The sequence below is a fragment of the Falco naumanni genome, chromosome 9 (genome assembly GCF_017639655.2).
Source record: "Falco naumanni isolate bFalNau1 chromosome 9, bFalNau1.pat, whole genome shotgun sequence".
In the NCBI taxonomy this organism is placed as follows: Eukaryota; Metazoa; Chordata; class Aves; order Falconiformes; family Falconidae; genus Falco; species Falco naumanni.
In genome coordinates, this window is record NC_054062.1 from 17,973,998 (window position 1) to 17,996,562 (window position 22,565).

A 22,565-nucleotide genomic window follows, 5' to 3' on the forward strand; every position below is an offset into this window, starting at 1 on the left:
AATAGCTGATCCTTCCTGCATAATAAAAACCATGTGCTACGAATAATGACCTAAATTTGAGAAATGATGTCCAGCAACATCTTTACGAAATAAAAGTCAAAAGCAGTATTACAGTTTCTCTACTTCCCATTCTAAAATTCAGTTGAGCTGCCTGAATTTTGAATACCGAAACGTGTATGAATATTGAATACCGAAACGTGTATATGCAGTTTTGATGTTTCACACTTTCTCAGCATCTTGAATATTGCATCAATCACACAAAAATACACTTGTCTGAATTTAAAGACATTACTATGCATATGATTTGCCTTTTGTTTTTTTTTAACAACTCACTGATACGGATCTTCATTTATCTTTTTAAACAGAAATCTAATTTTTATTGAAGGCATTTACATAACTCTTCTCATACTCCAAGATCCCACTCTTTCCATCATTAGATCAGATGAAGGACTCGATTGACCAAACCAGTCACGTGAAACTCTGTATCCTGAACAGCTTAAAAAGCCAAATACAGGAAAAGCTCTATGAATAAACAAGCAGACATAAGAAAATAGTTGGGTTTGGGTTTTTTTGTTTGTTTCCAGATTTCAACTTGAAAGTTTAATAGTGTAAAAAAAAAAAAAAAGCTCAAATGGATTTTGAGGAAAAAAATCACGAAAAAAAAGAAAATTATGCCAGTAATAGGGGCTTCTTTTCATTTGTAGTTTGACATTTTTCATCAATGTCTAGGCAATTTCCCAGAGAATCTACCATGAAGTTTCTCTTGAAATGCTTAGGCAAGTCAGTAAGATAACTTCAGACAATTAAATCTGCCAGCTACTAAACCAATGGACACAGTTACAGGTTACAATATTCTGGTCACTTTGTCAAACAGAATCACCCACTTCATGTCCAGCCTTACCACAACCATTTCCAGGAGACTGATGAAGGAAGAGAGAGAAAAAAAAAAAAAAAAAAAAAAAAAAAAGGGCATCTACAAAAACATGTAAACAGAAAAAGAAATTACAGCTGAGATAGAAGCTAAAGTCATTAATTGAATGTACTGAAGGTGGAAGTATGAATCCATTCCAAAACTCTGACAGACACAGCAAGTGAAACTGCAGGTCCAGCAGCAAGCATTTTAAACAAAGCTGGTTAGATTACCAAGAACAGCAGCCATAACGCTGACGTTAAAGACCTGAGGGAGGAGAGACAAGATCCTCAGTAATATGCAAAGGTATAGAACAAAGGGGCTTTTAAAAAAAAAAAAAAAAAAAAAGCACAAATAAAAAATGTTGAAGTAACAGGAAACTGTTTCACTGGGCATTATAAATGTACCAAACCATTTACATCACATTTACCTAAAAAATGGATCAAAATTCAACAAAAACTTAAACAGATTGTGCAATGGGATGAGCAACATGAACTTCTATCAAAATGGAAGCTCATCCGTTCATAGTGACTGAGGAGAATGGGTAGGAGCACTGCTTCATCAGAGAAAGTCTGTGAGCTATCAATGACATTCTCATGGATGTAGTACAAGTGTCATTTTACTACATATCAAGTGAGGTATTCCAGATAAAGTAGGATTAAGGTTATTCAGCCAGGCACTAGTGAAATCTCACCTAGAATATGTCAAAGGCTTTTCTGATCATCCATGTTCAAGAGATATGAACTCCGGGTGGAAAAGGTATAGAGATGAACTATTAGAATGAAAGCAGAATAGGTGAGGTTGCCCTAATTAGTCTTGCAAAAGGGAGGATTGGTATCTATGAATATAATTTAAAGAGAATTCCAGGAAAGGAGCCAAGCTGCTTTCATTACACAATGTATCACCCAGAAAACAAGTGAACAGAAACAGGTCATTGCTAAAGGTAAGCTACGAATTAGAGGATACCTAGTCACTAAAATTATAACCAATTTTCCAATGACACTGTGAAGAAAACTCAAACTGTTTAAGATTAATCCTCATATATTTCTGAAAGGAATTACAAAATATGGTATTTACATTTTAAAAGCACTTAATTTGTGGACCAGGGTGATAAATTCCAGCCTTTTGCTCACAGAAGCAAAAGATGTAACAGCATTCCAGCATCAAAGAATGCAAAGCAAATGAAATAAGAAACAAAACCTTTTCTTTTTTTTTTTTCCAATTTGTTTCTTTGCAAAAAATTCTTTGCAAATTAGGATGGTCAAATCAAGAAAAATTGCAAATTTCATCAATATTCACTTTATGATTCAAAATAGAATAATTAAAACAGGATTTTGAGACAAAGTTGTCTCTATGATGATGTTTAAAAAAAAATATATAATATGCAATAATAAAGCCACTAAAAAAAATCCAAGGAAAGGTAAATGCATTGGCCTAATCTGCTCTTACCATAACACAACCTTTAAAAGATTAGGTAAAAAGAACAAAATGTCGAAGCAGCACCTCAGTGTGCCACCTTCTTTTCATTGCAGTGACAAACTTGAAAATTTTTTAAGCAACCATGAAGCTTACAGTAATATGGAGGGGGGGGGGAAACACCATGAAATGCATGTTACATCACAGGGCCATTTCTTTTAACACTATTTTAAAAAAATAAATAAATAAATCAAAAGCAACCTATAACCTATTTCTGAAGTCACAAAAAAATCAGTCTAAAAACCAAAGTGATATGATTCTAATCCAAACAAATCTTTATCATCTAAAAAAATAAAATAAAATCACAGAAGACTTATTCAGAAGTTTATAAAAGCTCCAGTTAAACCACCATTATTATATTCACCTTGAGACTCACACTGAGATTCTTACAAGGTTTATGAGGTATTGCTAACCTAAAGGGATATAAATTTCTCTGGGGAGTAACCCAGAAAAGCTTTATGGTTCAAGTTAGTAAAATAATTCACATTATTCCCATACCAGAATTTATTTGTTCCTCAAAAGTCGTAAGTCTAGGTATAGCAAGAAAGGACAACAGGAATCTCTTTTGTTCCTGCAACAACCACCATCCCTTTGGACTAGAAATGAGTTCCTATGCTTCTGCATGGTGAAAACCTGTCTGCAAATCATGTCAATTTTTTCCATAATTTATTGGACTTTCATAGAAATTTTTCTTTTCAATAATCAGACAACGTCTTAGAAATTTTCAGACCATGCATACATTTGATTCACGTTGTGTTAATAAGAACTACCTATCTATGTGAAAAGCTAGGGGATGCACAAATAATTAAAACTTCTTCAGATGTTTCTTGACCCAGATCCCATGGAAATCAGGGTCAGAGTAACTAAAGAAGGCTTTAGCACCAGAATTTCATGTAACAGGTTCAAAGTTCACTAACAGGACTGAATCACTAGGGGCTTCAGTTCACTTAACCAAAGGGTAATTTGCCTTTTTCTATGCTTCTTTCTTTCAGTAGGCATCTGGTAAATGCTTGAAAAATAGCCTTCATTAGGACTACAAGCCACGGCCAATAACATTTAGAAATACTAAAGCAGTACAATTTGAAATGTTAAGGTAATGTATATTTTGAAATCAAGCAGAGAGAGAGAGAAAATTGGACACTAATTTTTCTTTCCATAATGTCAGAAGCCCTTTTTTATATCAACTTTTCTTTCCGATTCAAGCAGGTTCACAGCAATACTTCTATCACTTCCTATGTCTTTTAAGTATGGATTCCGAGCTGATAAAGTTCCCCAAAAACTAGTCATTCTTATTTTAAACCACCACCTGGAATTTTCTGGTTAAAAATGATCCTACAACTGCAAAACTGCAGATAAATGCCACAGCTGAAACAGAATTCAGGAAAATTTGCCACAAAATTCACTTAACTTAGAGGGAAGGGTTAGATGCAATGAGGTAAAATGAAAGATGAGAATTATCCGTGGTAGAAATGGTTCCGTTACAGCATATAGACCATGCTCTGCAAAGTATTGCATGTGCCAATAATCCTGCATCGCAGGAGCAGACCGACTGAAATCAACGGGTTTCCACAGTAATACCCTATACTGTTCCAAGTTTATGTTTGATGCAAATGAAGGATAATTTCTCTAACAAACTAAATTTCTCATTAGTATGTGATAAAATTCTTGTCTTAGAAAAGACTCAACAATAAAAACTCAACAATAATTCAGACCCATAATAACTGCCAGAGAAATAAGTGCTTTCTCCAACTCAAAGCTTATCACCACGGTATGAAAGGTTTGGGGTTTTCTCTTGGTTTGCTTGTTTTGTATAAGCTTAGTCCGTTTTATTAATCCTCCACAAACCTAGCTTTAAAATTAAAAAAATAAAATAGAAGTTATACATTTCAACCATAAGGCCAGCAATAAAATCTGCCAGACAGATAATTTTACACCACAAAGTGAATCATGTACCCCTCTTCATAATTACACTACCCACAATAACAGGTGAGAATAATATTGGTACTCCAGACTAAGTAAACAGCCTGAACAGAAGAAATAATTCAAAGTTCCAACAGACATTACAGTGAACCAGAATGCAGAAAACTAGAACACATTTTCGTCTTCAAGAAAAAAATATTTCTCTGGTAGATTAAAAAGACCCAACTTTTTTTTTTTTTTTTTTTTTTTTTTTCAAAAAAACTGGCCTTTAATTCTCAACAATTTTTACAATATTATTTAGAAATATCATTCCAAGACCAGAGTTTATAGTAGTTTTATGCAGTTCAATCAAATTTTTCAGTGTGGATAATGCACATCATGATGCTACTCTTCCTGTTCCCATTCTCTTTTATGCTTTTTCAACACTGTTATAAAATTTCAACACTACCATCACAGATAATGTCAGGAAGCATAAGAACCCCCTGAGTTTTGAAGGGATTTCCCTAGCCCATAAATCTGCTTAAACAGTGCTTATATACAAACACAGACATGCAAAAAAGTTAAATGGAACAATTAAAAAAAAAATGTATTACACCTTAATGTATAAATATTACTTTGAAATTTTGGATTATACACTCTTTGATTGCTTAAATAACTGAGGAACTAAGATCAAAATTATAGAAAACAAGAAATCAGAAAAAGATTATAATTTGAATTAATGGGCATATAAAAACTCCTAAAAATATACTAGAAGGTGTAGATTTTCATGTTTATTCTATTAAAATAATATCTTAGATGTACCATGTATAAGATCAAAAAGTTCCTCTTGGTTTACTTAATTTTAGTTTTTAAATTTAAATTTTAGAAAAAATCTAGCGTTTAAAATCAAATCACCCTTAGGAAAAGCTTGCAGTTCACAAAGGGAATCTCAGGCAGACATAGCAGGTTGTTTACAAAAATTAGCATTCATTTTCTCCTATTTCTTCTAGTAATACATATACATTTTAGAGAGAATCTTATATATAATGATGAACTAAGTTATTACATTTTGAAAATCAGAATGAAAGTATTACAGCAACATTAAAGAGCCTTCAAAATAACTAAATTATTGTGGTAAGCACTGTTCATTGTGTTCTGTTTTGCCCTTTCTATTTTTGCTTTGCTTATTCTTTTTTACTTTTGTCTCTTCTGTGATAAAAAAGCAAGTTTATTGACAATAACTGCTGCGTGGACTTTCTGGTTTCAACTTTCATCCCCCTTAGAGTATCACAGTCATGTACAAAATAGCACATGGCCAAAGCCATTATACTCCAAACGTGTATGAAGTGCTACCGCTTAACAAGAAATCTGATCTATTTGAATAATTTAAAGTAAAAAAAGATGAGGTTTTATTTGTTTTGAAAAATACATTTTTTCTTTCTGAAAACAGGAGTGATTTTCACTTTTTAAAAAAGGAATTTTTTTTATCACTACATGATAAAAATTACTTGAAAGCAACTTACTGATGTAGTATTCTTGCACAATGCTCGTGTAACCGTATATGGCAGAATATCCAAAAATTATAATCATAACCACATCTCTGCTGTCCAGCTCTACTATGTGTGCTGAATGACCTTCCACAGCGTACTGCTGGCCATGTACAAGTACTGCTGGAGTTCTGGTGCTCCACGTTTGGCTGTGAATGTTGAAAATCCACAGCTCATCAGTAACATTGCCATTATTGGTTTCAATTTTGCCTCCATACATGTAAATGTCTTCCTGTAAAAATTGGAAGGGAGAGAAGAGAAAGCAAATAATGGATTACAGCAGGATAACATCTGAACTGCTTAATTCTATGCTGTGTAATATTTCATAACTGAAAATCTGATTTAAATCTTCACATTTAATCTTACATTACCAGCTCAGTATCAGACACTAATCCCAGACAATGACATTTAAACTAAACCAACAATGATAAGGAGGCTGTTTCTCTGAAAAATAAACCCAGCTATGAAAATGACACCAAAATGAATCTCAACCAGATTACTTCAAGCAGAAAAACTTTAATTATATAGCTCTTCTAATTCATATTGCAGCATTCTATTAAAAAAAAAAAAAACCTACAACCGCAAAAAAGCCCTGCACTAAACAGAAAGGATATTATATTGTTTTCTTAAGGAAAAAAATCACAGACCTAAAACGTGATTTTCCACACACTCTGTCGACAGGGATTTCATTCAGCATGTCACAAAAGCGCATATTCTAGCAAAGTAACTTAAGCCCCGAGAAAATTCACAGTCATCAGAGCCCAAAGTAAAGGGACAATGAGTGTATAGCATCCTCTTGGGCCCATCTGCCAAAGCCCAATGCCACAGGGAGTACTTTGAATTGTTTTAAAGGGATGCAAAACAGATTTTCCAGTCTTCACGAACCACATACCTCAAACAGAAACGTCATCTGTTTTGATAAGTAATGAATTATTTACTTCAATATTGAGTGAAAATAAATCCTACTGAATTTCCGACTTCATCTAGAGTTGCAAACCAAGGCATACAAAGTCACAGAACAAATTGCAGTTTGTGGGCTTCACAGAGTGGCTCAAGGACAGTTTATCCTGGGTAGAACAAACTGCCTCTGGTTCTGAGGATGATACTCAGTCTTTGATAAGGACATACCAGAACCACGTAACATCTGCATCCCATCTGCACCTTGTTTGTACAGCTGGCAGTTGTCTTCTGAATGTTGCAATATAATGTTCTAGGGTTTACCTTAAATATAATCTTACCTTGTTCAAAAAAACAAAACAAAATAAAAACCACCATGGGGAGAAGCTGAAGGCTTAGCACATTTGGCAATTTTGCTTGGCATGGAATACAAAGCCTCAGAAAGAGAGACTAGAAGATAAGGAAACTACGTAATGTAGGAAGTTTAGATCACCAAGCAGAAATTTCAGACTTTTTGTACAAGAAGCTGATGGGATCTAAATAGAAATGTAAAATACATGCTACTATCATCATACATGTCAAGAAAGATTAACTCAAACTGGCCAGCATGTAAAATGCAGATGATTAGTAGAATGACAGTCTATTTAGCTCAGCGAAACAAAGGCTTGAGAGCGTTGGAATGCTGTCTATATACCTACAGTTGATGGTAAACAACAGAGTCCAGGGCTACATAAAATATTTTCTTATTATTCAGAGAGATCAGTCAGTAAATGACTGACCAAACTCTCCGACCTGTGTTTAAGAGTACACCTGAAATTTTTAGAAGACTTTCAACTATTTTTTCATTTGAGGCAGGTAAACATTTCTTGATTTGAAATTTAAATCATTCCTATGCAGGGATACTTTGTGTTATCAGTTAGATCGGACTGCTGATGTTTGAACAAAAGAAAAACATTCATTGGTAAGATTTTGTAGCGGTATTAGATATATACATCTGAAGCCATTCATTTCCTATGAGATGAAGTAACATTTCAAAGAGCTTGGTGAAGACCCACAAAAGCTGTAAGGAGGCTGTGCACTGATCCAAGGGAATGGCTTGAACAAATACTCTTCTTAAAAATATCCTATATGACTCATACATTACACTGCCACATAGATCTTAAAAGGCAAATCAGCATTGCTATAACATAGTAGACTAATTATTTCTTTATTTGTTCTTAAATGCTGATAAACTACAGTAGAAAAAGAGCTAATTAGGGAGTTGCAGGCGATGTATAACAGTGTTTGAAAAAAAGATTTCTGACACTGAGGAAAGACACTACACAAAAAAGGTCACCTAAAGAGCTGCGTGAACTTTGAAATGATTCCTCAGACAGCTGACAGTAAGAAAGTCCTCCTCACAGTTCTGCTTAAATGATTCAAAGTTCAGATAAAAGAACACTCCTGCAATCTTTATAAACGACACAGCAGATCCTGTACACAAGACTAGTCACAGAGAAAAAGACAAGAAGGTCATGACAACTGCTTTATCAATGCCAAAAGCAGATCTAACTAAGCTTCACCCAGGGCTATTTCTGAGATTAAGAAGCTCGTAGCGCTGCTGGAAAACACTTTAAAACTAACTATAGTTACTACACTGTATATTGAACTTGTAATTCAGAGTTCCTGCTCAGTAGGAAATTCCAGCAAAAATGAGAAATATCTTGCTGTAAACCAAGCATGTAGGCAGCTCGCTCATTTGTGACATTCCCACCTACGGATCACATCATTTCTTCCCATGTGTTCAGGAGCAAGGCAACAAAACAGCCACTATGGCTCCTGTTAGTTTCAATGGAACCAAAGCTTCCCAAGAGATGTTTCAATTTTCTCAAATCAGCTTTTTTCCTTGAGAAAACTATTTCCGTAGAAATTCTTGATGAACCATAACGAGAAGGAAAAATGACAAAAGGTATATGGGTCTCTGAATAGTTGACTGTGCATATTGAGCAGAGAGGTTGACAGAAGGTGGCACTAATCACAAGACCAAAGCCAGGATTTGAACAAAACAATTAAATCACTTTTCTCAAGAGAAAAAGAAAGCATTAGTTTGATCTGTTTCTCTTACAGAGTAATGATACACGCACCTGTTGCAACTAGGCAAAATAGTAACAAGAGAATAACTCAAATACAGGAGAAAAAGTAAATTCCACAATTTGGAAAGCCTGTTGGAGAAATTAAGACAATTTAAGGCAAAAAAATTCCCCTTAATTTCTTCACCTTATTGATATCATCATCAACTTTGGAGTACGTGTATCTTAAATAACTGAATAATTCAAATAAAACTAAATGCCTGGTGGGACAGAGTAAAAAGGAGGGAGCCAGACTTTACAGTGTTATCCAGGGAACAGAACCAGAGGGGATGGGCACAAGTTGGATTACAAGAAATCCAACCCCAATGTAAGAAGAAAACTTTTATTTTTACATTGAGGATGGTCAAAGACTGGAACAGATTGCTCAGAGACATGGAATTGAATATCCTTGGAGATATGCAAAACCCAGCTGGATGACGTCTGGAGGAACCTGCTGTAGTTGACCCTGCTTTGAGCAGAGAGGCTGGTCAAGATGACCTCCAGAGGCCCTTTCCAAACTCAACTATTCTTTGTGAGTCTGTGAAAACAGATTTTTAATACAGGCATACCTCTGGAGAGCCTATTCCCTATTTAATTTTCGATTACAAACAATAACAAAAAAAATCTATTGGATGATCATGAACAATATCCAGATTGTAAAATTAAAAATGCTTTTCTTTAAAAAAATATTTTTTTTAAGAAAAAAAAAAGAAAAAAACAAACCAACCAACCAAAAAAAAAAACCAAACAAACCCAGAAACTTTGGAAAGTTACTTACTTTGCATGACTAAATAGATGACAGAAGAAAATAAGAAAACTTGAGAGTTCTGGTGAACAAATGTCAATCAGCTTAGCAGTCTGAACTTTATAATTTGAGCACAAAATTCTTTTAGAAGCCCAAAAGAGAATAAAATCATTCAATGTGCATTTATCCTTAGTTACAATAACAAAGTCAGCATCTACATGAAAGCACTAATTCCTGTAATTTAATAAAGGCTCCAAATCCAAAAATAAATCCTCCTTCAAGTGAGTAATCATAACTTTGTGATTTGTGCATTCAAAGTTTCATAAAAACAGACAAACCAACCCACAGAATTTCCACAAAATAGGTAAGTGAATACTTATTTTAATACAGGTAAAAGATAATAAATTGTGAAACTGACTGGTAATCCAGTACGCTTTACTTCAGCTGTCTCATGTTCCTGACTTCCAAGGCTGTGTACTTGATAATTCCTGAAAAATCATGCCCCAACAGTATCACCTAGCTTTTGCATAATTTTAACAAGACTTCAAATCCCTTCACAGAAGAGCATTTTACAGTGAGAAAAAAAAAACTGAAACAGACCCAGGAAGTTACTCAAGAAGATCACCAAAAGAGCAGGTAAGAGCCCCCACTCATCTGATAAGTCCCAGTCAAAAGACTGCACAGCAGACCAGAGTAACTTCTTCACCCTGAATCCTGAACAGAGGGCCAAAATCATTAGTTCCCTTGACAGGCTCTCTTCCCTACACCATATCTCAGTGTTAATATTGATTCTGTATTTCATATGAATGCAGTAAGACAAGATTTTTCCAAAACAAATGTTTTTATTCTTTAGATTTTGCAATTTTTCCTTTTTTCTAAAAGAACAGTACTCATCAACTGCTCTGACTGTACCTGGGAATGCTACATTTATGCAAATCCTGCCTGCGTTCCAAAAGACTTCCCTGGTAGTTACACACACACCCCCCAAAAAAAAAAGTGTAAAGGAAATGCAATAAGGGGGTGATTTATAATCCATTTCTAATTAATTTGAAGTAAATCAATCATGTTAAAAGAATGTCCTGGTGTCAACTGGGATGGACTTAATTATCTTCTTAGGAGCTAGTGCAGTGCTGTGGTTGCGCTTTGATGTGAGACTTTTCAGTTCCTCGGGCCTCAACTAGCAAGACGGCTGGAGGGGCACCAGGAACTGGGAGGGGGCGCAGCCAGGCCAGCCGACCCGGCCTAGCCAGAGGCAGTCCATACCATGGGGATCATGCCTGGCATATACACCCGGGGGCTGGCCAGGGCGGGCGGATCATTGCTCAGGGGCTGGCTGGGCATCGGTCGGCAGGCGGTGAGCAGCTGCACCGTGCACCGCGTGCTCCTTTCTTCCTTTTCCTCTGGATTTTATTCTTCCCCTTCCCTTTGTCATTGTAACTGTTATTGTTATCATTGTTCTTATTGTTCTTTCATTTTTATTCTATTTCATTATTAAATAATAATGAATAATAACGTAATGAATAAATAACAATTATCAAATTGTTCTTATCTCAACCCTCGAGTTTTACACTCCTTTGCAGCTCTCCTCCCTGTCCCACTGGGTGAGAGGGACTGAGCGAGCGGCTGCGTGGTGCTTAAAGACCAGCTGGGGTTAAACGACGACAAATAACTACATAACTTGCATTTTCTATTTCTTAACTATATCATGGCTGCACAGAGACATTTATCACTCAGAAAGGAGGATTTTGCCTTAGTTCTTATATAAATCTAGACTGTTACCGAAAATTTGGCCAAAGAAATGCCATTCACAAACCACATTAAGAACAGTCATTCTCCATTTTCTTGACACAAGACTATCAATCTGTTTTCCTCCCATAGACTGTACCCATGCATTAGTATAAAAATTAACTTGATATAAACTAACAGGACTCAAAATTTGAACAGAATTTTGTTCTCTATAGTTACTTGAAATTTCCAGAAGTTTAGTCAAATCTATACATCATTAAGAAATTTCTGGATTATTTTTTTTCAAGCAAAATGTAAGACTCAAAGTAATCTGGCAATACCTCACCCATCACAAGCTTGTTTTCTGCATTCAATACATCCACCTGGTTTAGAATGGTCAAATCCCTCATCTGCATTTCCCCTCAGCTCATTACCTTCTTTAATACGGTAACAACATCAAGAATGTTCTTGTATGTGTTATATCAAAAGAACAAAAAGAAAAAAAAAAAAAAGAATAATCAACATCTTTACTTGATCCAATAATCCTCCCATTAGATCAGGACTGACAGACTGGAAAGCAGTCTTCACCTAACTCTTCCTCCAGCAGCCTGCTTTATTATTCTTATTGAGGAGCTATATTATCATTGAATAAGTACCTGAATGAGAACCTGCTAAGTTATATGAGGAGTATATTACAACCTAAGCTTCCCAGCAGGACCAAATTTTGAGTTTAAAACAGTACATACTGCAGCAATTTGTATGTCAGGATTTTAACCTAATCAAGAGTGCTGTCGCTTTATTTCTTCATTATTTCCAGTTTTCCACACTGTTGCTAGCTATGAAAGTATTAATCCATGGAAGGTTTCAATTAAATCAGTTATTATATATCTTAAAAGCCATTTTTTTTTCCCCCTGGACTACAGAGGCATTCAAAACATAGGACAGGAAAATAAGATAGTGAGCATGGTTTTAGCCAAAAAAAAAAAAAAAAAAAAAAAAAAAAAGGAAATTACTTGTTTGCATGAACGTTCTTAGATTTAACAGAAAACTAGGCTGAAGAAAACGATGCAAATAAAACTGCATGGAATGGACAGAGCTTTAAAAGTGCTGAAGGTGTAAACTGGAGTTTTAGCAGAGATGTCACTCTGATCTTGTGTACCTTTAATATTTGGACTCAATATTATTGAAAGGAAGGAATAAGTAACGGAGACTAGACAGAAAAGTATTAACATCTGCTTTGATATCTGCTAGACATAAAAGCTGATCATGCTTAGACTTCAACTTTCAAACCAGTTGGAATATAATGTTATAACAATGAATGAAAAATATCACACTTTTTACACAAAGGAACCAATCTCTTCATCAGTAAAGTCCACTCAATTGCAAAGGAACTCTGAAGATACTTTAATCTAAACTATGTGCATAAAGTGTATGACAGCTCATCTTACCTACTTCTCATATACTTCTGAGGTCTGCAAGTCATATTTATAAGGCAAGTTGTGCATAATACATAACTGAAAGTCACAAATAAAAAAAACTATGCAAATTGGTCATACAACCTGCTAATTATTAATAGAACAGTTAGAAAACACTTTTGCATTCCCAGTGCTGTTCCAAATTACACTAAAATAGCCAACAAAAATAGGCATTAGAAGCACTACAATAAACCAATTGCTGAAAGATTTTGTCTCACTTGTACTAAAGCAGAAAAAGTTTTTTACTCTTTTGCTTTGTTCACGCTAGGTTTTGATTAGACTAATAAAAAATACCAGAAGAGATACACAGACTCAACATCAATACCAATTAAATTGGAAAAGGAATCAAAACAATTGCCCTTTTTTAATAAAGCTTTAAATTTAAAGTAACTTTCATGAACTCAAATGAGTCAAATTAAATTTGACTACATATAAAATGGTCCATATACTGGAACACATCTTTATGATTACTCCTACATCAGACTGCCTGTTTGCCTTGTTCCTATTGCCACTCTCAAAGGAAACAAATCTCAGTGCCCAGTCATTCTTCCATTGTCTGGGGACCGCTAGCAGCAGTTTAATTACAAGGTCAAATTCTGCGATACAAGCACAAGCTCAGCACCGAGTAAACTCCCAGCAGTGACCATACGCACACCTTGTATGCAGCTCCCTTTCTACTTCATTCCAGGGATCAGTATTTTTCAAGTTACCGTCTAACTCCCTGTCTAGTCACTGTTTAGCAAAGCTGTATGTACTTACTTTAAAAACCTCACAAGCCATTTCCTCCAGTCTCTTTATAATCCTATTTCTTAGAGGAATTATTTCAAAATATGTTGACATTTTGCAGTATCACGATGCCAGGCACCATACACAGTCTCTGAGATACAGGAGGACCAATAGCTAGCAGAGATAGGTAGCACCTTTCCAATAACCAGTCTGAAGAGGCACTGGAGGTAGTACTATCTAATGGTTTAGTTGGTCTAAAAGGAAGAACAATTTTATACACTCTCCCCTATAAATGCATAAACAGTCTTAGTCACTTGTTATAACTATACATCAGTGGGAGTCTTCTGATCTTTTTTCCTTCAGAATAAAGAAGTACAGTACTTCAATTTTAACTAAAGAAGCTTTCCGAGGGAAATGGGCACAGTAACTTAGTGCATTCTCCACAGAGTCAACTATATAGCTTCAATTTACCTTGCATCACAATCAGGCAATCCTAGCTCTGTGCTCTCACTCCAGTCTAGCACTAGGCTTTGAAATCTCAGGAGCTCAAGCCAAAAACTTAATCTAATTTCTTCTCTGTGGATACTTTTTTCTCTCAACTATAAAGGAAACTACACAATGACTAGTACGCTGCTCAAAACACAGCTCAAAGCTGCCATCTCTAGGTATAATGTTCTACTACATTTCTCACTAAATTATTTTTCTGTTTTTTCAAGAGACTGAACATCTGAAAGGCAAAAATATCAAAAGTTTATCCAAACAAGTTAATTTAAGAACATATTGCAAAAGGACATACTTTTTCCTCTTGAAAATTCTTCAACTTACATCATCAGCTTCTTTGGGCCTATGTAAATATTGATATTTGACATAATAAGAAAAAATATGACAAGTAACATATTAGTTAATTATTTGATGAGTGGTGCTTTATTCATTATTAGTGCATTCTATTTACTAATCAACTTGTGCCTCTGACAGCAGCAACAGCTTCCTCACTACACACTCTCTTGTAGTTTTCATTAATATTAACAGCAGTTGCATTTCCTCTCTGAGATCCAAAAAGATCTCTGAATTAACATAGGTCTATTATATTTAATACTTCCTGGTAAAACTATCTCTGAAAGGGTTATCCTTCAGTCTGAAAAATCTCAGGAAAATATTAGCACTGTCAAATAAAAAGGTTAAATGATATTTTAAGCCTTTATGCTGAACTGCTAAATGATACATTACTTGAATGTTTCCTAACTAAAGGGTCCACACACTCTACAAGAACTGTAATAACCAAAGATACCAGTCAGAAAGATTTGACCTTTCAAAGAACAGATAATGCATTAGTAATGACTCAGGGAACTGAGAAGAAGAAAAGCAATTTTTGAGTTGATGTTGGAGTATGCACAGAATCTAGTTCATATTGCTACTGAAAAACACCTCTACAATATTAACCGTGCCATGCACAGATTCAACATCTCTGGAAGAGCAACAGAAGCTAGGAAAAAAAAAAAAAAAAGAAAACAAACATCATAAAAAATCCACCCACACCTACAATTCTGCTTAACTTCAAAAGGAGCACCATATAATAGGAAGCCTGATCATAAAGAAACTAAAAGGTACAACTAAAAGGATAAAATCTTTAATGACAGTATGAATACATTTTAAGGACATCTGCTCAGATCACATGAATGCTTCCTATTTAAAAAAAAAAAAAATCTCCATTACAAATAACAAAATAAATAAAGCTTAACTTAACAGGAGGATAATAGAGACTGTTAGAAGAAAAAGTATACTTCAAAATAAAGGTTCAAAAACCCCAGCAGATTAACCCACAGCACATACAAAAGGCAAGCCATGAAACAATTTAATGAACTGTCTGCAAAATTTCATATATAAAGTACTAATACATCATTTTTCAAATGTGCCAGAAATACATCCAACTAGATACTTTGTGGTGCAAGCAGACAGTCTGAAGGAGTGTTCTGAGTAAAGCCATAGCGATAAAATGAAGTTAATTTTCTCATGCGAGTTCTTTGTGGCAGACTTTACTGGTATTTCCATAGCAGAAATTAATAACAGATGGTTATAATAAATAAATATTTTTTTTAAAAAAACACCAACCAAAAACTGACAAAACAGTCAGCAACAAGTCACCAGGATCAGTTCTGAAGGAATTTAAGAACAAAACGGCTGACCCCTGTCTGTAGTGTGCAAATCCCTCCTTCAAAATTTGTGTAGTACAAAAAGTCTGAGAAGCAACAGGCAGAAAAGACAGAAATAAGTGAACACATGGTTAAGACAGACAAAAAGTGTAACAACTTTTGAAAAGGGAAGTTATATCTTGCAAATCATCGAATTTTACTGAATGAATCAAAGGTTGACTCAGTTACCTGGAATTTCCAAAAGATCCTTGATAACTTTCCTCATGCCTTAAATAAATTAAAATCCTTTGGGACAAGCAAGACAGATAACACAAGGCTAGATAATTCAATAAAGAAATGTTTTTTGGGGAAAAAAAGGTCAGTTCTTAAATTAATAGACGTCATCAGTGGTGTTCCACAAAGACCTACTGTTGGGATTTATTCAACATACTGAAAAAACTATCTGGCACAGGGATGAATGGAAAAATGACAATGTTTTTTGACAACACCGTGCTACTCAAAATAGCTGAGATAACGGTCAAAAGCAAAGAATTGTAGAAGATTCTCATACTACTGAATGTGCAATACAGGGATGAATAAAAGAGTAAATAACTGTTCCATATATAATCATGAAGTGATACATACACATAAAAATCAATTTTAGGTCTGTACATACAGTGGTGGGTTTTGAATTGACTAGAATGAGATCTTGAGGTTATAACTGAGAGTTCTGTGAAAATACCAGGTCAAAGCCAACAGCAGATTTTCAAAAAGCCAAAATGCCATTAGGAATTAGTAGGAAAAAATTAGACTGTTAATTCTATGACATCGATCTCTGAGGCACCAGTACCCTAAAGACTGTGGTTCCCCCTGTCTCAGAAGGGCCATAACAGAACTAGAAGAAGTAGAGGCAATGGCACAAAGTTATCAAAGATATGAAATAGCTTCCTTCTAGAGAATTATTAAAAATGCAAGGAATGTTCAGCATGAAAAAGAAAAGATAGAAAGAGGATATGACGGACTAACAGAAAATCATCAGTGGTACAGAGAAAATAAATGGAAAAGAAGAAGTAGGAATCAGCAAATTAAACCAACTAGTACCAGTTTCCCAACAGCTATATTTCTTAAAAAAATACACTTTAATTCTCTAGGCACAGGATGGCATCAATGTTAACATAAACTTATGGTCAAAAAATTTGGAAAAAATAAAAAACATGGATTCATAATCTTTCCACAAAAACACTATTCTATATTAGGAAATCTCAGTTGCAGACTAGGACAGTATTCTGAGGAAGTTTCTATATGTTCTTGTCATTTTTTGTTATATTCTTCCCTAAGCATTCACTGTTACCGTTATTCAAGACATGTTACCAGGCTAGATGAACACTCTAGTCTGACTTGATACAATCTCTTTTGTTCTTCACCACTGGAGAAGTCTTGTGCAAACAACTGAAAACTTGTGATACAAATTTCGTATTTCTTTGTCACGGGTAACAAGTTTGCCAGTGTCTGTACAAGGCTAAATTATGCACTGCAATCACTTTTGGTCCTTTATATTTTGGAGACGTGGCTTACACTAGCCCAAAAGTAACAAATTAACAAAAGGATGCTTTTTTATGAAGATTATTTCTTCTTTTTTCTTTCTTTTGTGTGTGTGTGTGAAATTAGCTTTTGAAAGTGCTTTCAATAAAGCAGCATGCAGACTATGTGATACCAGTAGAAGCAAAACTGCCAGTAGTTCATATTTACTTGAACTTACAGTAAAACTACAGATATTATAGAAAAATAGTTTTTATTTTAATACTACTCTGGTTCCATAGTAAGTAATAACACATAAATAAAAATGTATTTCTTACTGTCACAAACTTTAGGGCATTAACAGTCCTTAATAACCCTGACTAGCCTGTGCCAGAGCTCAGGCATGGACCCTTTAGTTCCTGACTGCCTGTGATCTGCCTCCTGGATGGATCTGGACCTGTGCCGTAGGTACCTTGTCTTCTGGATGGACCCTTCAGGCATACATTGTAGCCTTCTCTCCAGCCCTGTCTCTGGCCCTGTTTTCTTGTGCTCCGAATTGGATGCCCTGAACGGTCCCTGGACCTGGGTCATCACTTTGCATGCCTGGGGCTGTCAAAAGACCCTGCCACCAGCACCTGTGGTCCTGTGGATGGTGCCTGGTCAGCGAGGGCACTGCCCAAGCTGAAGTCACCCTTGGCTCCCAGCTCCCCTGCCCTCAGCACAATTCCCATTATATTAGCCCCCTTTTATTGGTGGGGTTTGCTCTGAGGGTTTCTGGTCAGCTAGTAAGTGACTCCTGCACAATCTTTTTTCCAAAAATTGTGCAATACATCTAAGTACTGAAGACAATACTAATACAAAATGTTTAGGAACTAGAAATTAAATTATCTTCAAAAACTATGTTCATGATGAATCATTTTAGGATCACTAACAGCACGCACAAATAAATTAATTAAATAGGATGCTTAAGAGTCCAAACCTGATATAAAGCGAGAGTGTGTCCGTATCTCTGGAGTGGCCCTTTGGATACAGGTACTACATTCCATATACTGCTTTCCAAATTGTAGCTAGAAGAGAAATAGAAAAGTAAACATTTTCTACCTGCAGTGAAATAGAGGGTTTTGTATGTTCAAACTAACTACGGTGGCAGACTCGATCAGTCACTGTTTATCTGATGTGGTAATTTGTTAGCAGCAGTAACAAGATCACTTTTAACTGCTACGGCAGCGTACTAACTTGTGATAGTGTGCTGAATGTTCATCAAGCAAACCAGGAACAGCTCTTCCAGGGACAGATCAACAATCTCAGAAAACGGGACTGTAGTAAACATCAGCAGACTTTTAAATTATGAAACTAGGTTTCTAAGCTCACTATTATTAGACACATTAAAAACCCCACTCCACTAAACTGCTCACTTCACAATCTTTTGCACTACTCTGAAGACATTGTTGAGCACCCTGCTCAGACATATGGTTGATTTCCATCAAATTTTCATTAACAATTAGTCCATTAATGCATTAACACACAACAACAAGATGGAAGAGAGGTAAAAAAATAAACAACAAATCCCCCAAAGATGACAGGATTTCTTTTGCATGTGGAAGAAAACAAGTAGACAAAAATAGGAGAAATAAACATACTAACAAACATAACCTAACACCTTCATTTGCCACATTTAGGGCCTCTATGAATATACAAGTGACCATCCAAATCAGCTAGGTAATATTTTCAGCTGCTTCCTTTTTATTTTCAATAGGTGGTCAAATACACACTGTCATAAATACAAAGAAGTGAAATACGGATGACCTGCCTAACCCTACTGGCATGGCACCAACAGGCTAACTGCGTGCATTAATAGAAGTCTCCTATAACTATAAATTAACCTAATCACATAGATAGCATTCTAGATGCACTGTCTGAAAATACGACCATGTGGATTTCTTCCACTGTTTTATCAACACAATCATTTTTATGTTTTGCAGCAAAGTATAGCAAGAAAACTCACTACATGAAGAAATTACATATTAGTTGCACACAGTTTGATGTTACCCATATTTTCACTTTTTTTTTAATCGTGAGAAAATAACAAGCAGAAAATAAAACCACTAATAAAGAATCTAAAAACATATAAACCTTTCCCTTAAATTGCAAGGTAGAGGCTACCTCCCTGGTAAGATCCGTTTCCCTAAGCCACATCAGAAAGGATATGACAAAGGAGAAAATCACTTACTTCAACACCATTTGGAACGAACTGTAGTTAAAAGTGTATCCGCCGATCACCCACATAAATTTCCCATGGAGGACTGCCTTGTGGGAAGCCCGGCCCACAGAAGGGCTAAAGGGCTTTACGTTTGGTAGAATCCAGTAAGATTCGGTAGAAGGGACGTTCAGAGAACAATCTGGACCTGTTTTGTAAACAAATGTGCAATTGTTAAAGCCAATGAAGAAGAAAGAGGGGAGGCTTAATTACAGATGTCAGGATTTCTCATTCTGATAAAATACAGTATAGTACTTTTACGTTTAACAGATGCCCAGCGAAAAAAATTTGACAACAAAGGATGTCATTCAAATTGCGGAGTTAGATGAGCTCAAATAATAACGATCCATTTCAGCATTCTTCTCAGAAAACATACTATATGAGCCATAAATTGAAAGAAAGGTGTAATGCATCATATTTTTAGACGCTGTATAGGTCTAAAATGTGTAGCACAATATACACTTCATGTTACCTCTGGAGAAAAACTATACCGTATTTGACCTAACCAGAGTAAGCTTATATCAAAGTGAAGAACATTACAGTAAATTAAGTTACAATGAAGATTATATTATAGTCAATCTCAGGAATAAAAATTTACCCTTTGCCAATGCCATTCTACATCATCTTTTAAAAATAAAATACACTGTAGAGTGCTTTACAAAAATAATGAAGTACTACTTAAATTTTATAAAATTTTATAGATCATTCTACAAAGCTACCAAAACCCACAACTACATATTGGTTTTGAAGGTATTTTAGCAAACAATTTTTGCTAAATAAGGAAAAGTGAGCAAAATGCACCATCTTTAAGTTATAGGACTATTAAAATCATGACCAGCAAAATTATTTACATTTCATTTGTTCTGTAATAACCAAAATGTTATTACATTTTTATGATGTGTAATATTTATTACATATTACAAAAACCAAAAGATGCACTATTTGGCTCTTGTCAGTGACTGCACGTCATTACTGACTGGCTTTATTTCCAGATGTAGAACACTGAATCTTTAGGACACCACTGCGTTCCAGTTTAAGTATTATCAATCATGGGACTGAACTTTATACCATCAGTGATGGCATACAGATGTTGTATAACAACTAAATTATTTCTGTAATTTGATGCTAATACTATAAGCAACGTTATGTCCCTCTCAGCCTGCCAAACTGTGATAAATCCTTCCCTCAAGCTACTGGACATTACTAAAAACCAGAGCTGTTGAAGTCAGATGGGGCATAACCTTCTTTGGAAGCTCAGTGATAACATGCTAAAAAAAAAAAAAAAAAAAGAAACCCAGACCCATACACACTACCAAAAAGCACACACACGCACACAAACATTAAAAAATAAAAAAAAAATAAAAAAAAACACACACCAAGAAAATTAGTCTGCATCCCAAATGTCACACATAACATCAACTTTTTAAAAAGGTTCCATGAAAGTTCTGAAAACTACTGGCCTGCTATACTTCTGTTTCCACCAGACAAAGCAGCAGAAACTATAAGAATGGACAGAATTAGTCAACAGACAGATAATTGCCATCTACACTTAAAAATCACTACAGCTTTCATAAAGAGAAGACCTGTCTTTCAAACCTATTAAACTGCTTTAAGGAAATCAAGATGGGGTGATCCAATTGAAACACTGACATGGATTTTCACAAGGCTTTTAACAAAATTCCTCATCAAAGACTTTTTAAGGAAACAACTTTTGTAGCAAGAGAATGAAGCCTTTGCACGGCTAAATGATTGACTGTCAGATATGGTAAGAAAGAGTAGACAGGAGCAAACGGCCACTTCTTAAAGGGAGGGACATCACTTGTGGAGTCCCACAAGGATTTCTGCTGGTACCCAAGGTATTCAACATACACACTAATGATCCTGAATGAGGATGAGTAGCGAAGCAAGTTTGCTGATAAAGGCAGCTACTGGAGGGCAGAAAGAAGATGATAAGCCTTTGCAGAACCACTGAACATGTTCTTGTCTGACCATATGACTGAGCAATTAAATTACACATTAATTTCAACATAGATAAATTAAAAACCTAAGCAAGCATCATGGTTTAACCCTCGATGGTAAGTAAGTACCACGCAGCCACTCACTCACTCCCCTCGCACCCAGAGGGATCGGAAGGAGAATCAGGAATGTAAAACTCCAGGGTTGAGATAAGAACAATTCAGTAATTGAAATAAAATAGAAATGAAAGAATAACAAAAATAACAGTTATAATGAAAAGGAGTGAGAGGGGGAGAGTAAATAAATCCAAAGGAAGGAAGGAAAGAAAACAAGCGATGCACAACACAGTTGCTCACACCCACTGAACGATGCCCAACCAGTGCCTGAACAGCGATCAGCTGGCCCCGGCCAACACCCCCCCCCCCCCAGTTTATATACTGAGCACAAGGTCCCATGGTACGGAATACCTCTTTGGCTAGTTGGGGTCAGCTGTCCTCGCTGTGTCCCCTCCCAGTTTCTTGTGCCCCTCCAGCCTCTCACTGGCAGGGCCTGAGAAACTGAAAAGTCCTTGACTTAGTATAAATATTACCTACCAAAAACTACAAAAAAAAAAAAAAAAAAAAAAAAAAATCTGTGTGTTATCAACATTGTTCTCAGACCAAATCCAAAACATAATGCCACACTAGCTACCAAGAAGAAAATTAACTCTATCCCAGCTGAAACCAGGACAGTAAGCTGTTTTAGATAGACTACAAAGCAGGTGGTCTCTTAACTAACCAACACCAGTCAGTAGCAAAGTCTCATCTTGGATAACTCATTAAAATATCACCTCAACACCCAAAAATGGTCAAAACCCGAATCATATTAGGAACAGAGAACATTTACTCCACTTTATAAATCAGTCATTTACCTACACTCAGAAAATTGTGAGCCCTACCCAAAGAGGCAATAGATTAGGGCTGGAAACTGTTTATAAGAGAGTAACAAAGATGTTCAAAGGAATTCAGTGGCTTCTGTAACTGGAACAACTGAGATGGCTAAGATTGTTTTACTTGGAAATAAAGAAAATTTGGAAGTGAGTGATAAATGACTATAAAGTGAGTGACATAGGATGGATATGAAGAATCTACAGGCTTTCTGAATATAAAACCAAGATTTACCAAATGTAGCTTGAAGAAGCCACGTTCAAAAGAAACA

General features: G+C 35.5%; 1 protein-coding gene across 2 annotated transcripts in view; it reads right to left on the minus strand.

Annotated features, from left to right (window-relative positions):
• The window catches only part of ATRNL1 (attractin like 1), a 526,081-nt gene that overhangs the window by 439,756 nt on the left and 63,760 nt on the right, over positions 1–22,565 (minus strand). For both annotated transcript variants that reach the window (XM_040607278.1, XM_040607277.1), the window contains exons 6-8: positions 19,386–19,560; positions 18,135–18,222; positions 5,809–6,064 (exon numbers count right to left, since the gene is read on the minus strand). In XM_040607278.1, coding sequence (XP_040463212.1) covers positions 5,809–6,064; positions 18,135–18,222; positions 19,386–19,560 — 519 coding nt within the window. The remainder of the gene's footprint in view (positions 1–5,808; positions 6,065–18,134; positions 18,223–19,385; positions 19,561–22,565) is intronic.